The sequence below is a fragment of the Diaphorina citri genome, unplaced genomic scaffold (genome assembly GCF_000475195.1).
Source record: "Diaphorina citri unplaced genomic scaffold, Diaci psyllid genome assembly version 1.1 scaffold36, whole genome shotgun sequence".
NCBI lineage: Eukaryota > Metazoa > Arthropoda > Insecta > Hemiptera > Psyllidae > Diaphorina > Diaphorina citri.
The window spans coordinates 54,473-70,635 of NW_007377473.1; the positions used below are offsets into that span (position 1 = coordinate 54,473).

General features: G+C 37.9%; 2 protein-coding genes across 2 annotated transcripts; one reads left to right on the top strand and one right to left on the bottom strand.

Moving 5' to 3' along the window:
* Window positions 1-575: 575 nt before the first annotated feature.
* Window positions 576-8,015, top strand: LOC103512327 (zinc finger protein 62-like). Its single transcript, XM_017445353.2, has 6 exons — window positions 576-721; window positions 1,234-1,375; window positions 3,292-3,554; window positions 3,694-3,838; window positions 4,173-4,328; window positions 7,484-8,015. Exons 2-6 carry the CDS (start codon window positions 1,245-1,247, stop codon window positions 8,013-8,015), a joined length of 1,227 nt encoding a protein of 408 aa, XP_017300842.1. The 5' UTR covers window positions 576-721; window positions 1,234-1,244.
* LOC113468634 lies at window positions 4,754-6,541 on the bottom strand. Its single transcript, XM_026825719.1, has 3 exons — window positions 6,470-6,541; window positions 5,929-6,069; window positions 4,754-5,212 (listed from the first exon to the last, which is right to left on the bottom strand). The coding sequence occupies exons 1-3, from the start codon at window positions 6,504-6,506 to the stop codon at window positions 4,755-4,757; spliced, it is 636 nt and encodes a 211-aa protein (XP_026681520.1). The 5' UTR covers window positions 6,507-6,541; the 3' UTR covers window position 4,754.
* Window positions 8,016-16,163: the final 8,148 nt, after the last annotated feature.

Below are 16,163 nucleotides of genomic sequence, written 5' to 3' on the forward strand. Positions count from 1 at the left end.
TTTTTTTAATTGCTTGTTTCAAAAACTTATCAAGAATAATCTCTGATCAAGGCTACCATTCAGTATAATGCACTTACCTGAAAATAGACGGGTGGTTTTATGTGATAAAATGATTCTTATGACTAAACTTATCACCTACCTAGGGTCATTTTTCAAGGTTTTTGACTATTTCAGTCCAAGGTGTGTCTTATCTTATCAACGTATCACATTACTTACGTTCACTAGGTAATAATACTTTCTTTCTTAGTTTTTTATAGCACTAGTTCAGTTCCTTCATTTAAACCACCACCATCACACCTCACACTTCTTGAAACACTGTTAAGAAAAATTGAATTTTTTGAAAATTTCCGCCAAAACATTGACAACGAAAACAACGTTGCCAGTTGCCAACGAAAAAAAAGCGTTTTTTATCTCATCGATTTCGTTCGGATCCATCGGTGATAGACCGATGAACGCACATCCGTAATTCCGCACATTATCAAAGCGCGAAATTCAAAAATGTTCAAAGTTTCAACTTTCAAAGTTCAAAGTCAAACTGAAATTTGATTTATGATTGATTTTCAGAAAAAGAAAAAGTGACTGGATTTCTAGATTTATACAATTCTATATTCTACCTACTAATAATTTTACTGCATTTTACTTACCTACCTACCTACCTTACTTGCCCTTTTATGCTAAAGAATCTAACATGGTGTTCCAACTCCAATGATTCAACAAAACTGTAAGTATTGAGGACCTACAGTTCCACAGATTTTTTTCACCTTTTCACTCCTTTTTAAAATACCTAGGTACACAGATTTGCTGTTCAACAAAAGTTAAATCATAAACGCCCCTATACTTGCTCAAGATCTTTACAGTGTCATATATGTTGAGTTGGTCCATTTTTAGAGGCTTTCCATGCTTATTGGCTTACACAGGAGACTAAAGTGCTTTATTTTAAAGAGACTGTAGGCCTGGGGATACTAGGTATAAGCTCAAGTACTCCATACTACCAAGATAATTGCTGGAACTGCCTCTAATAATACTACTGCCACACCTTTTTGATTGCCCGGCTAAAACCCACCACCCTTACCCTGATATTTAAATCTCCGGGAGAACCTAACACAAGCTGCCACCTTCCTTGATCTCATGCCAACCCTGGAACCTGTTGGAGATGTTGACTGATCTGCTGCAACTGCTACAACAACATCAACAACATCCAAGATAATTGCTTAAAGTGTGTATTGCTTACAGGATTGGTCAAGATGATTGAACCATCAACTGCACACAAGACAACGTGTAGATTGTGTTTGGACTCGGATGAAAATTTGTTAAGTGTGTTTGAAGTTCCAGAACTGGACAAATACATCTATCAGTGTGTGTTCATTAAGGTAATGTAGGTACTTTTTTTTTGCTACCATGGAAGCCCACTTTTTCTCTCTCCTAAGGCAAAATGAACTTGGCTCTCTAAAGATTAGTGAATGGCATTTGTTGCTACCATGGAAGCCCACTTTTTCTCTCTCCTAAGGCAAAATGAACTTGGCTCTCTAAAGATTAGTGAATGGCATTTGTGCCCTGAATCATTTTTTCTCTCTCCTAAGGCAAAATGAACTTGGCTCTCTAAAGATTAGTGAATGGCATTTGTGCCCTGAATCATTTGTATGTTTGAAGAGAAAGCAACCACTAATGTTGCTTGTCTATTTAGAGCTCCATCAGGGATTAAATTAATGTATCCACAATTGTATAGCAAACTGGCTTCCATGCTGATCATTCCCATGCATTTTATGTTAAATTATATTTTATCAGGTTCATTTTTTTTTTTTTTAGGCTTGTATGTTTGAAGAGAAAGCAACCACTAATGTTGCTTGTCTATTTAGAGCTCCATCAGGGATTAAATTAATGTATTCACAATGACTTGGCGGGGCGGAGCGCTACCGCGCTCCTTAATTGTATAGCAAACTGGCTTCCATGCTGATCATTCCCATGCATTTTATGTTAAATTATATTTTATCAGGTTCATTTTATAGCGGAATCCATCAAATGAGATGATCAGAATGAGGGGATGCTGGGAAATACTGGTGGTGTGGTGAATACTGACAGTACATAGTACAAGAACATACAGAGTGTGGATAGACATAATACTGGTTATGTCAATGTATATAAAAAATACTGGTCTGGCAAGATCTGAAAAATAAAACAATGTACTTGTATTTTATCATGAGAATCAATTTTTTCCTGCAACAGAGATATCTCTATTTATTTTTCTTACAATTACAAATAATCATACAAAAGTACATGAACCTAAATGAAGAATATTCATGCTTGATGGCACTTCTACAGATGTCTTTAGTCATTTGAACTAAATGTTTTTTAGCCTTGCTCTTGGGGGTCATGGACCAATAAGTTTGTGAGGTTAACGAACAGCCATTCATACTGCTAGACATGCATTATAATGATTATAGGCTTCAGGCTACAATAAACTCATACGGCTCATACCTACACTTAATGATTGGATATGTAGGTAGACAGAGCAAGATAGAAAACATCTAGGTACTTGCTTTGGCAACTTCAAACAAAATGTGGAATGTGGGAGTTCACATATGATTGCACATACCAGTGGACACTGCCAATATTTTTTTAATTGCTTGTTTCAAAAACTTATCAAGAATAATCTCTGACCAAGGCTACCATTCAGTAATGCACTTACCTGAAAATAGACGGGTGGTTTTATGTGATAAAATGATTCTTATGACTAAACTTATCACCTACTTACTAGGGTCATTTTTCGAGGTTTTTGACTATTTCAGTCCAAGGTGTGTCTTATCTTATCAACGTATCACATTACTTACGTTCACTAGGTAATAATACTTTCTTTCTTACTTTTTTATAGCACTAGTTCAGTTCATTTAAACCACCACCATCACACCTCACACTACTTGAAACACTGATAAGAAAAAATTGAATTTTTTGAAAATTTCCGCCAAAACATTGACAACGAAAACAACGTTGCCAGTTGCAAACGAAAAAAAGCGTTTTTAATCTCATCGACTTCGTTCGGATCCATCGGTGATCCACCGATGAACGCACATCCGCAATTCCGCACATTAATCACATTATCAAAGCGCGAAATTCAAAAATGTTCAAAGTTTCAAAGTTCAAAGTCAAACTGAAATTTGATTTATGATTGATTTTCAGAAAAAGAAAAAGTGACTGGATTTCTAGATTTATACAATTCTATATTCTACCTACTAATAATTTTACTGCATTTTACTTACCTACCTACCTTACTTGTTTCTTTCATGCTATTTCCAGATTTCGTTCGTACACTTGTGACGTGTGCTCGAAATCGTTTCTCAAATTTAGCAAGCTAATCTATCATGATCAGTTGAAACACAAACATCTACTCGAGACACAAGGCTCCCAATGTGACCAATGTTCGGAAGTGTTCCTCAATGCCAATCGCCTGGACACGCACATCTTGATGAAACATGCGACTCGTCAACACCAATGTCCACATTGTATGAACAGCTATGTATCCTGGAACTCCCTGCGAGTGCACATGTATCAACACACAGGTACGTTAATTATCCTCTCATTTAAATTACATTGCCTACAGAACATTAAAAAAAAAAAAAAAAAATCAGACGAAACTGACGACAAGTGGCCAAGGAGCATTAACAGTACGAACTGTAACTTAGATTTTTATGTTAACAGAGAAAAACAAGTGTTCCGAGTGTAACAAATTGTTCAGTTCCAAATTCAGTCTGATGGATCATATGAATCGGACTCACCGCAAAGTCAAACTGCACGCCTGTATGTACTGTGATAAAACCTTCTGTTCCTTGGGTGAAGTTAACAGGTGAGAACTTTCTACTTTTAAACTTGAAGTTTAGACTTTTTGATTGATAAGTGTCCAGTCCACTGGCAATAATATTACGCAAGACACTTGCTGTGTGTTTCCACACAGAAAGTCACAGGAAAGTCTCTTTTGCAATATTACTGCTGGAGTAAAGGGACTTTTCTATGCGAGTAGTATAAAAAAGCACTATCATTTCAATGGAATAATAAGTAATACATTTCTTCCGTTCTATCAGGCATGAGCGGCATGTCCACTTCAACATGACACGCTACAAGTGTCTAAGCACTATCATTTGAATATAATAATAAGTAATACATTTCTTCTGTTCTATCAGGCATGAGCGGCATGTCCACTTCAACATGACACGCTACAAGTGTCACGCATGCGACGTGGAAACCAAAACGCGTCAGGCGTTGGACAATCACATCCTGTGTGTGCACACCGAGACCAAATCATTCGCATGCGACCAGTGCGTGTCCTATTTCAAAACCACCATCTGATGAGGGACATACTACGGGTTGGGTATGCTACGACACAGACCACATGCGTCTAATGTAGCAGTTGTTTCATTGCTACGAAATAAAAACCGCAGCGAAACACTCATCTTTTTCTTAAAAAAAATAATAATAAAAAAAAATCTGGTGTGAACATCACACGACTTTCTATTACATTAAGTCGGACAGTTCTAAAAGTTTCACCATTCGATTCCGCGTGAAAAATCACATGAGATTGACTATTCACTTGCTTATTTGGTAACGGTTCACAAATAAAAGGGAAATTTGTCGACACAGGGATTAGCAGTCTAAAGAAAAAGGTCCATCTAGGAAGAGAGAAATAGAATTTACTGTTGGACTGTCCGAAATCCGGGTTGCCAAAACTACAGCATAAAATCCACAGGAAGTAACAAAAGATAAACTCACTTGGTCTCATTCTTGCTCCACACCAGCAGGGTCAGGTTGATCTGGTATCCATACTGTTGCATAATGTAGAAGTTGCACTGCAACACCTTGTTACTTGCATACAACACGATGCTATCATTGAACTTAGTAATGCTCGTATTGTAGCAATGGTCAACAAAATGATAAGACAGACTGAACACACACTCCCCCGTCACTAGAAGCTGAGGAGAATATTCCTCCGCGTTGGGGGAGAAGTAAAATTCTCTATCGTTTTCGTTGATTTCCTCCAGTTTGCCGCAGATTTTCATCGACGCTGCGGGCGCTTTTGACCCCATGGAGGGCGATGGGAACAGGTGCGGTTGGGTGGCAGAGTCTGAGCTGGATAAGTTGGATCGATGGGAGACAGTGTGGTTCATGAACTCGAGGAAGCCCTGGTTGCAGGGGATGTAGAGGCGGGTGAGTTTGATGAGTAACCCTGTAGAGACAACAAGGTGGTGTGTTAGGCTCATGATCACAAACACTATTCATTGTGATGCTTCAAATTCTAATTGAATTTCAATTTAAAGTTTACTAGATAAACATAGCTACCTAGTTTTATTTTTCAAGTCCGCTGTCAAGTACAAGCTTTTTGATTGTGCGAATTTAAAGACAGACTTTTTCAAATTTCACTAACTTTGACTGGTATACTTTTTTTCGAGAAACAATTTTACTAACAAGCCTAAAATGGCCCTAAAAGTGACAAAACACTCAATACTTTTCTCAATATCTCGATTTTTTTCACGTAACTCTAGGAAACTCATATCATACAGGGCCTAGTTACTGAAAGCTGAATGACCTCAATGAAATTTGATATTCCATATGAGTTTGGGCTTCGGGGAAGAGGTGGTAACCACAACCCACAATATTTTGACGTGCTTCATTTATTTGAAGTTTCATGTTTCATGAAAATATTGGGGGATTGCCTAAACGTCCCTCCTTTTAATCCCTTTTTACCTATCAAAGTAATAATAAACTTTATCAATCTTATGGCATGGCAGCAATAAGGGTTGATAGTAATCCTATGACAATCGTTTTCAACCGCAGGATTTAACAGCGACCTGGGGTGTAATAACTGTAATAGTCATAGACACCACACAGAAATTTTGTTAGAAAAGTTCAACATTTCAAGGACAATATTTAACCCTTAGGTACCTGACTCTGAGCTGCCGTTGTTGGAGGAGATGGTAGGGAAGTTTAGTTTACACTGATTGGTCCACTTGTTACTATACAGGCTAAGTCCCATATCAGACCAAGACACGTTGCCTCGGTTTGGCCACAGGTTGAATTCACAGTCTGGAATGAATGAAATGATGGATGGGAACATTAAATTAACCCTAGTATGTAAATCTGGGTCGGATAGCTGACTATGCGACCCTAGGTCTTCTGAAAAATTTCACGACTGTTTTCTCGATTGAGCTGCGAAATCAAGACCCATAAGGGCGGCCACGGAGTTAAAACGTCTGTGGCCGCCTTAAAACGCTTGGGATTGGGGTGAGACTAGATAAAGTACATTACAATGATTGTTTTTCTTACGAAATCTGATCTATAGGCATTCATTCCTTTGTTTGTGTTTGGTTTGATCGCTCGAAATCGTCACAACTTTGTCCCATATTGGAGGAGAATGAAGGTACCTAAGGGATCTTAATAACCTTTTCGTTCCTCCTAATCCTCGTAAAGAATAAGGTGGACTCACCTCTAGATATTGGAAAGATCAGATGAGTTTCAAACATAACCTGACTGGTACCTCGTACTCGGTATCTTAACCTGAAACAATCAAATAATAAAATTACATGTTGATCAAGCACATTGTCAAAATTACCACTACCTCCGCGAGCGGTGGTTTTTTTCCCCCGCATTATACTCGCAGGTTTTAAAACGAACAAGCAAGTTCGTTTTGAATTCTTTCGTTACACCCAAAATTCCAGTTAGGTATAAAATGTTCCACGAATCTCCTAAATTTAGGGAGGAAAAAACTGACGATTGTTTTTTTTTTTTTTTTTTTTTTTTTTTTTTTTTTTTTATATGAATCGGACTCACCGCAAAGTCAAACCGCACGCCTGTATGTACTGTGATAAAACCTTCTGTTCCTTGAGTGAAGTTAACAGGTGAGAACTTTCTACTTTAAAACTTGAAGTTTAGACTTTTTGATTGATAAGTCTCCAGTCCACTGGCAATAATATTGCGCAAGACACTTGCTGTGTGTTTCCACACAGAAAGTCACAGGAAAGTCTCTTTTGCAATATTACTGCTAGAGTAAAGGGATTTTTCTATGCGAGTAGTATAAAAAAGCACTATAATTTCAATGGAATAATAAGTAATACATTTCTTCCGTTCTATCAGGCATGAGCGGCATGTCCACTTCAACATGACACGCTACAAGTGTCACGCATGTGACGTGGAAACCAAAACTCGTCAGGCGTTGGACAATCACATCCTGTGTGTGCACACCGAGACCAAATCATTCGCATGCGACCAGTGCGTATCCTATTTCAAAACCAATAGCGCGCTTCTTCAACACAAAAGGAAGATGCATGACGAGTTTGTGAACCTATTCTCCTGTCCGCTATGCGGTGAGGTGTTTCGCAGTCACCAAGGATATAAGATTCACGTAAGAAAGCATAGACGGGAAGGCCGGACGAAGTATTGTTTCTATTGTGAGCGTGCGTTTGTGTCCAAGTTCAACCTAGCGCAACATATACTTCAAAACCAATAGCGCGCTTCTTCAACACAAAAGGAAGATGCATGACGAGTTTGTGAATCTATTCTCCTGTCCGCTATGCGGTGAGGTGTTTCGCAGTCACCAAGGATATAAGATTCACGTGAGAAAGCATAGACGGGAAGGCCGGACGAAGTATTGTTTCTATTGTGAGCGTGCGTTTGTGTCCAAGTTCAACCTAGCGCAACATATACGACGTATCCATACGGTGCCTAATCAGAAGTGTCAAGTGTGCGGGAGAGCGTACAGGAAACGACACAAGTGTCGCATTGTAGAGGAAGTTACTGTGGAAGTTGACCCGTGTATGAATAAGTCTGAACAGTACGTACAACCGGGTGTGAATAAGTCTGAACAGTACGTACAACCGTGTATGAATAAGTCTGAACAGTACGTACAACCGTGTATGGATGAGTCTGAACAGTACTTACAACCGTGTATGAATAAGAGCAAGAGGTATGCTTGTAGTTTGTGTGCGCGCAGCTACAGTAAGAAATATAATCTGCAGCGTCATGTTTGTAGGTAGACAGAGCAAGATAGAAAACATCTAGGTACTTGCTTTGGCAACTTCAAACAAAATGTGGAATGTGGGAGTTCACATATGACAGAGCAAGATAGAAAACATCTAGGTACTTAATTGCTTTGGCAACTTCAAACAAAATGTGGAATGTGGGAGTTCACATATGAATCATATGATTGCACATACCAGTGGACACTGCCAATATTTTTTTAATTGCTTGTTTCAAAAACTTATCAAGAATAATCTCTGACCAAGGCTACCATTCAGTAATGCACTTACCTGAAAATAGACGGGGGGTTTTATGTGATAAAATGATTCTTATGACTAAACTTATCACCTACTTACTAGGGTCATTTTTCAAGGTTTTTGACTATTTCAGTCCAAGGTGTGTCTTATCTTATCAACGTATCACATTACTTACGTTCACTAGGTAATAATACTTTCTTTCTTACTTTTTTATAGCACTAGTTCAGTTCAGTTCATTTAAACCACCACCATCACACCTCACCTCACACTTCTTGAAACACTGATAAGAAAAAATTGAATTTTTTGAAAATTTCCGCCAAAACATTGACAACGAAAACAACGTTGCCAGTTGCCAACGAAAAAAAGCGTTTTTTATCCCATCGATTTCGTTCGGATCCATCGGTGATCCACCGATGAACGCACATCCGCACATTATCAAAGCGCGAAATTCAAAAATGTTCAAAGTTTCAACTTTCAAAGTTCAAAGTCAAACTGAAATTTGATGTATGATTGATTTTCAGAAAAAGTGACTGGATTACTGGATTTCTAGATTTATACAATTCTATATTCTACCTACTAATAATTTTACTGCATTTTACTTACCTACCTACCTACCTTACTTGCCCTTTTATGCTAAAGAATCTAACATGGTGTTCCAACTCCAATGATTCAACAAAACTGTAAGTATTGAGGACCTACAGTTCCACAGATTTTTTTCACCTTTTCACTCCTTTTTAAAATACCTAGGTACACAGATTTACTGTTCAACAAAAGTAAAATTATAAACGCCCCTATACTTCTCAAGATCTTTACAGTGTCATCTATGTTGAGTTGGTCCATTTTTAGAGGCTTTCCATGCTTATTGGCTTACACAGGAGACTAAAGTGCTTTATTTTAAAGAGACTGTAGGCCTGGGGATACTAGGTATAAGCTCAAGTACTCCATACTACCAAGATAATTGCTGGAACTGCCTCTAGTAATACTACTGCCACACCTTTTCATTGCCCGGCTAAACCCACCACCCTTACCCTGATATTTAAATCTCCGGGAGAACCCAACACAAGCTGCCACCTTCCTTGATCTGCAATCGTCAGTGGCTATGGCTAACTTTACATACCACTAAATGTTTAAAACATCACGTAGATAGGTAAAACATTGATATGCCTAAGCAAAAGCTTTTAGAAATAATTAATCCACTTCACACACCACAACATAATGATGCAACTGGGACTTCAAGTCCCACAGCCCACATACACAAGCACACAAGCATACAATAATTAATGGAAAAAAAAACAGAACCGAGTAATCTTCATACCAGGGATTATCATTTGAATACCACTGTATTTACCAGAATAATTATGTAATATCTCAGGGCCGCATTTAAAGGGGGGCGAAGGTTCCCCCTTGAGCTCAATTTTTTCTCCTTTACTGTAGGTCAGGCTAAAAAAAAAGAAAAAAAAATTGGAATACCTATCCCTCCCTCAGTACATCACTATTTGGACTCTCCCCTAAAATCCTGGATACGGCCCTGTAATACCTATATCTCATTCATACTGCTAAAATGAGACTGGAAAGTCCCTTTACCCCTGCAGTCATGGTATATCCCTTGTAATCCAAAGAGTAAATGCAGCCAGTGTGAAGGGTAAACATGATATGATGCTACGTACATAAGTAGTAAGAACCTTTGTAAATAGGTAATTAGTTAGCATTTGCAATATCAACTACTTTTCTAATTTGCAATGAGAAATTTAAATGCTCCATGAAAAGTTATTATGTGTACTTGTAAATACCTCTCCCCTGGAACATGTATAAGTAGTAAGAACCTTTGTACCTTAGGTACATAAGTAGTAAGAACCTTTGTAAATAGGTATTTGCAATATTAACTAATTTGCAATATTAACTACTTTTCTAATTTGCAATGAGAAATTTAAATGCTCCATGAAAAGTTATTATGTGTACTTGTAAATACCTCTCCCCTGGAACATCGTATAGCTTTCCGCCGAAATTTCCACTACAGGTACCTTGTTTATCCTGTCGGGAGAGGATAGTAAAATCCCTTTACCCTTGCCGGAAAATAGGGAAATTTATTATTTAAATTTAAAATCAAAATTCTTACCGGAACACCTTGTAGTTAGTAGAAATCCTTTTAAAATGAGGAAAGTAAAAATGCGACCTTGCCAAGCTAGTTAGCTTGGAAAGTAGCGCGTCTACTTTCCAAGCACATACCATCGTTCAATTCCCGGCCGGGACGGACTTCATCTTGAACAAATAAGGTTCGTTCTTAGAACGGTTACCTTTTTCTTATCCTGTCCTCCTTTTCTTTTCGCTTTCGGGACTGTTGAACCTCACTAGTAAAAGTTCCCTAAATCAAACCTCTTCAAAAACTAAAAAGTTATCAAATCAAACACTATCAAACTTCCTCAAAAAATAATTAAAATCAGATAAAAATAAAATAAATTATTCTTATCAAGACAATTTCGATCAAGATGTTTTAAATTGGTGAGATTTCGATGTTACTCAGGACATCATCTTCAGACCAAGATAGACGTTGACTCTATCGCAGCAGGAATAGAAGTGAGGAAATTCTACTCTAGCTGCGATAGAGTCAACATCTATCTTGGTCTGAAGATGATGTCCTGAGTGACATCGAAATCTCACCAATTTAAAACATCTTGATCGAAATTGTCTTGATAAGAATAATTTATTTTATTTTTATCTGATTTTAGGTAATTTTAAATACTAATTTTAATTTTAAATACTTCAATTAGATTAGGTAACTAACGAGTTTATTTTGTGGATTACGGAAGCTTCAATAAAATCAACGTTGAAGTTTTTATTAATCACAAAAATTTTCTTTATGTTCTGCTATTCCACTTATTTATTGCTTTAGAGTACCTATGTAGTTATGTAGGTATCCTTTATCAGGTCGGTATTAACATTTAACTAGGAGTGAGCATTATTTATTCTTTTGTTTTGTTGAATGTGATTCCATCCTTCTATTACGGATTATACGTTGGTAATTATTTTGTACATCTTTCGTTATGATCCAGTATTAGTCATTCTACTTTCATTTGTTTGATTTTTTTTTCTTCCAAGTTCCGTTTTCCTAACGGATGCTGTGACGTCACTATTTATGAAGTCATTCTACATTCTTCAAGGTTTTCGCGGTGTGATTCATGATTGTACAAATAATTTTGTTGCTGATCCTTTAACCTGATATAATCTCTTTTATTATCCCCCATTTGGCTGATTAATTCTTTGTTCAGTTTCTACTGGTTATTGAAAATTCAAGAAAGATCTCTCAAAAGATTGAACTTTGGCGCGAAGGACACGCAAGTGTTAAAGTTACTGAAGCCCAACGACTGGTTTTCTCCTATCCTGTCCTTCTCTCCATGAGTTTCATGATGTCTTCAAAGTAGGACTTCCTGGGTCTTCCTCTCGGTCTTCTTCCTTCTACTTTCCCTTCCAGTATATTAGTGATGAAATCATGAAACTCATGGACTGCAACTCCTACAGTCAACTCAAGAGATCAGCTCTAGACAGATCAGATTGGCTACAACGACAAGGCAGTGCCTTTAGTATACATGATGATGTCCTTCTCTCTTCGATTTTGGGACGACAAGACCTCCGCTGTTCAGGTTCCCTCTATCAAACCTTTTGGAGATAAATTAAAGGAAGAAACGATACGCAAGTGTTAAAGTGCCTAAAGATAGAGTTAAAAAAAGAGCTCAAGTCATGTTTAGTTATTTCTCGAGCTTATTTCACTAGCATTGATTAATTTTCCAAATACCTAATTAAAAAAGATTAGGTTTGATTTTATCGGGATTTTCCAAATGTAGAGCCATATGAGCTATATCATTAGAGAAACTATGTAAGCGTCTATACAAGAGAAGTAGCTAACCTTCCCAGAGAATCATAACAAAGGGTCAAAAGTCACTTTTTTAAAATATAATTGTACCGACAGATTTAAACAAGTTAGAACAATTTCTCGTTTAGAGAGGTCCGGAAATTCAAAATTCTCCTTTATAGAGGCTCGCGAAGCGCTACAGTTTGAAAAAATAGACAAAGATCGAAAAAGTTGACATTTTCTCGTTTACAGAGGTTCGGAGATTTGAATTCTCGTTTATAGAGGTCCATTTTGCCTTGTTTTATGAGCGTGGGACTTAGCAAAAAAGGGGCCATTTTCTCGTTTATAGAGGTTTTATTTTCTCGTTAAACCAGGTTTTTGGCCCGAAAATGAAGGGGATTTGAAAATTTCTAGTTTATCCAGGTTTCTCGTTTATCCAGGTCTCGTTTATCCAGGTTCGACTGTATTAAATTATGAAAAAATGAAATCCAATTCATTTCACCATAAAGGAACAAAGTTCTTTTTTTCCGTTGAAATCTCAACCTCACAGTGGAAAAGCTTTTTCTTTTCAATTCCGAGAAGAAAGTATGGAAAACTGACTAGAGAACATATTCTACCTGTTCTGATAAAGGTTATAACAAGGAGCACATAGGATGAATAGAGATGGAAACAGCTTCAGGGATGTAGGAAAGGTAAGAGAGAGAGAGAGAGAGAGAGAGAGAGAGAGACAGGGAGAGGAGGGGAAGATAGGTACAATAGAGCAAAGGTACAAGATATGTATATTGAAAATTTTATATGTAAAGGTATACAGGATGTTGAAAAATAAACGTATATTGAAATATCTCGAGATATTTTAATGTCCCATCTATTTTTGGACACCCTGTAATTTATTATATTCATATCAAAGAATATTTATTCAGAAGATAACAACTGTTGAGCCTTCTCTCTTTCTCTCTCTCTCTCCCTCTCTCTTTCTCTCTCATGAATAAAACATTAACTCCGGGTATATCAGGTTTGATGGTATATTAATAGAAGTTTTTATATCAAATCAAAACTTATCATTGCCATGCGAATATGAATATGAATACCTATCTAATTATTTTAAGTTGATTTAGGGGGAACTTTTCAATAAAAAATCGACTTTTGGTGGAGACACCAAATTTGCTTAATATCTTCTCTCTTCAACATAACTGTCCCGGGGACAAAAAGGAGGGAGAGAGAGAGACTCTCCCTCCCTTTTTCTCCTTTCCTATTTTTCTCTCTGTCACAAATTAGGAAATTAGGAGTTTGGGAGATAAAATATCGCTCCCCTGATAGCAAAATAACAACATGGTCGCCGCACAGAAAAAAAAGCAATTGTCAGTGGCTATGGCTAACTTTACATACCACTAAATGTTTAAAACACGTAGATAGGTAAAACATTGATATGCCTAAGCAAAAGCTTTTAGAAATAATGAATCCACTTCACACACCACAACATAATGATGCAACTGGGACTTCAAGTCCCACAGCCCACATACACAAGCATACGTACAATAATTAATGGAAAAAATCTGGTGTGAACATCACACGACTTTCTTTATCCTAATGAATGATGCTTATTATTTGAGTGTTCTTGTTCTTCTACCCTAAAATTTTATAATATCTCTAACCGTTTAGTTGGTATAGCTGAAAACCGCCAAAAAACGGTCAAAAACCGCCAAAAAGCGGTAAAAATACCGCCAACCGCAGCACCTATCTTAACCAAACGTGTCGCATCCTTGCCATATTTGACATCTACATACCAAATTTCAAGTCTCTAGCTCTTACCGTTCTCGAGATATTTTGTTTACAGACAGACAAACACACACACAGACAATGTGATTTATCTAGGTATTGTATGTATTATTATGTGAGTTATATTTAGGTTGCAACATGAAATTCATCCCTATCCCTCTCCTATCAATATAAGTATTTGGTTATTGGGTGATTTATAGCAGGTTTTTCGCGTATAATAGATCAGTTGCGCTTACTTGGGTGATGTTTCAAAATAGAGCAGGAAAAATGAGGACCAACGGAATTTTTCTTTTTCTTCTACGACTTCTAGATCCCGAGATAAATCGATTAAAAAAATGCCGCTGTAGTGACCATTGAGCGGGTCTAATGGTATAAAAATTTCCATTGCATGATTTACCGGTAAGTCATCTTGCTAGAAACAAACCACACTCAACGTTGCTTACCTGGTAGGTTAGTAGTGATGGCGGTCTCACATATGAAATAGTTCCTATTGCTGCCATGTCACCTTGCCAGAAACACACCACACTCAACGTTGCTTACCTGGTAGGTTAGTAGTGATGGCTGTCTCACATATGAAATAGTTCCTAGTGCTGCCATGTCACCTTGCCAGAAACAAACCACACTCAACGTTGCTTACCTGGTAGGTTAGTAGTGATGGCTGTCTCACATATGAAATAGTTCCTAGTGCTGCCATGTCACCTTGCCAGAAACACACCACACTCAACGTTGCTTACCTGGCAGGTTTGTAGTGATGGCTGTCTCACATATGAAATAGTTCCTAGTGCTGCCATGTCACCTTGCCAGAAACACACCACACTCAACGTTGCTTACCTGGTAGGTTAGTAGTGATGGCTGTCTCACATATGAAATAGTTCCTAGTGCTGCCATGTCACCTTGCCAGAAACACACCACACTCAACGTTGCTTACCTGGTAGGTTAGTAGTGATGGCTGTCTCACATATGAAATAGTTCCTAGTGCTGCAATCTCTATCATTCCACATATAGGTAGGGGTAGATCGGGGTGAGGGGACGCCAGACGATACTGTAGGCGGCAAATGATAGGTGCGCCGCAACTCAACACAATCTTGGCGGCTCAGGCCGTCATCATTTGGCTGCTTGTTGTAGTTCCCGTACTGCGGCCAACCAGGGAACCAGTCTGAAATAGACAAGAGAAATATTTTTTTTTACTTTCTATTACTACAGTATAGCGGAGCTATACTAGTAATGAAAGTATTGCAATCGGTCCAAATTTTCAAAATCGGGAAATGGTTGGAAATATCCGTTTTGGGATCCCCTGATGTCAAAAAAGTGATTTTTAGCCCATGGTCTGTACGTAACGTACGTACGTACGTAACGTACGTACGTACGTAACGTACGTACGTACGTAACGTACGTACGTACGTAACGTACGTACGTACGTAACGTACGTACGTACGTAACGTACGTACGTACGTAACGTACGTACGTACGTAACGTACGTACGTACGTAACGTACGTACGTACGTAACGTACGTACGTACGTAACGTACGTACGTACGTAACGTACGTACGTACGTAACGTACGTACGTACGTAACGTACGTACGTACGTAACGTACGTACGTACGTACGTACGTACGTACGTGCGTACATACATACGTACAGACCATGGGCTAAAAATCACTTTTTTGACATCAGGGGATCCCAAATTATTACTTTTTTATTGTTTATATTTGTTTGTTTATACATTGTTTATGAAAAACAGAAGTAATGCTTTGGACTAACTACCCTTGGTTTCCTGGTACTGGTGCTAGTTTATCATCAAAGGATCAGGATGTGCCATTGGATTGCTATAATGGTTTTAGTTCTGGTGAACACCTCTAGTTTTTCCTTGGACGCGATGGCACAGGATAGGAAATGTGAAATAAGAACCATACAAAGCATCTATGAGCCTCAGGTTCAGGTAAATATTAATTTAGGTAATGTCAAGAAAAGTTGTATTTGCCTTTCAGAATTTCCTTTTTCTGAAGTTCGTTTTCCTTCTTTTCCCTACGGTTTAGTACAGGCGCTATCACACCGATTGAGGGGAAACGAGCTTGAGAAAAGGGGAAATTGCGAAAGGAAAATAGGGCTAAACTTAAGGAAAGGGAAATTTTACCCTGCTCTAACGTCCAACTTTAAGAATAACGCCTTACTGTAGAAACTAAAAAAAAAGATGAGTGTTTCACGCATTAATGTGTTTGTGCGCATACGTTTCTGCTCCTCCGCTAGCGCGCTTGCATAGTGGCGCTACCTAACGGACGAAAA

Excerpts from the sequence above, each read along its gene's own strand:
- LOC113468634 (XM_026825719.1), bottom strand. The coding sequence starts at position 6,506 with ATGTTTGAAACTCATCTGATCTTTCCAATATCTAGAG. Across the intron at positions 6,070-6,469 it reads GATCTTTCCAATATCTAGAG|ACTGTGAATTCAACCTGTGG; the intron begins GTGAGTCCACCT and ends CATTCATTCCAG. Across the intron at positions 5,213-5,928 it reads CAACGGCAGCTCAGAGTCAG|GGTTACTCATCAAACTCACC; the intron begins GTACCTAAGGGT and ends TTGTCTCTACAG.
- LOC103512327 (XM_017445353.2), top strand. The coding sequence starts at position 1,245 with ATGATTGAACCATCAACTGCACACAAGACAACGTGTAGATTGTGTTTG. Across the intron at positions 1,376-3,291 it reads TGTGTGTTCATTAAGGTAAT|ATTTCGTTCGTACACTTGTG; the intron begins GTAGGTACTTTT and ends TGCTATTTCCAG. Across the intron at positions 3,839-4,172 it reads TCCTTGGGTGAAGTTAACAG|GCATGAGCGGCATGTCCACT; the intron begins GTGAGAACTTTC and ends CTGTTCTATCAG.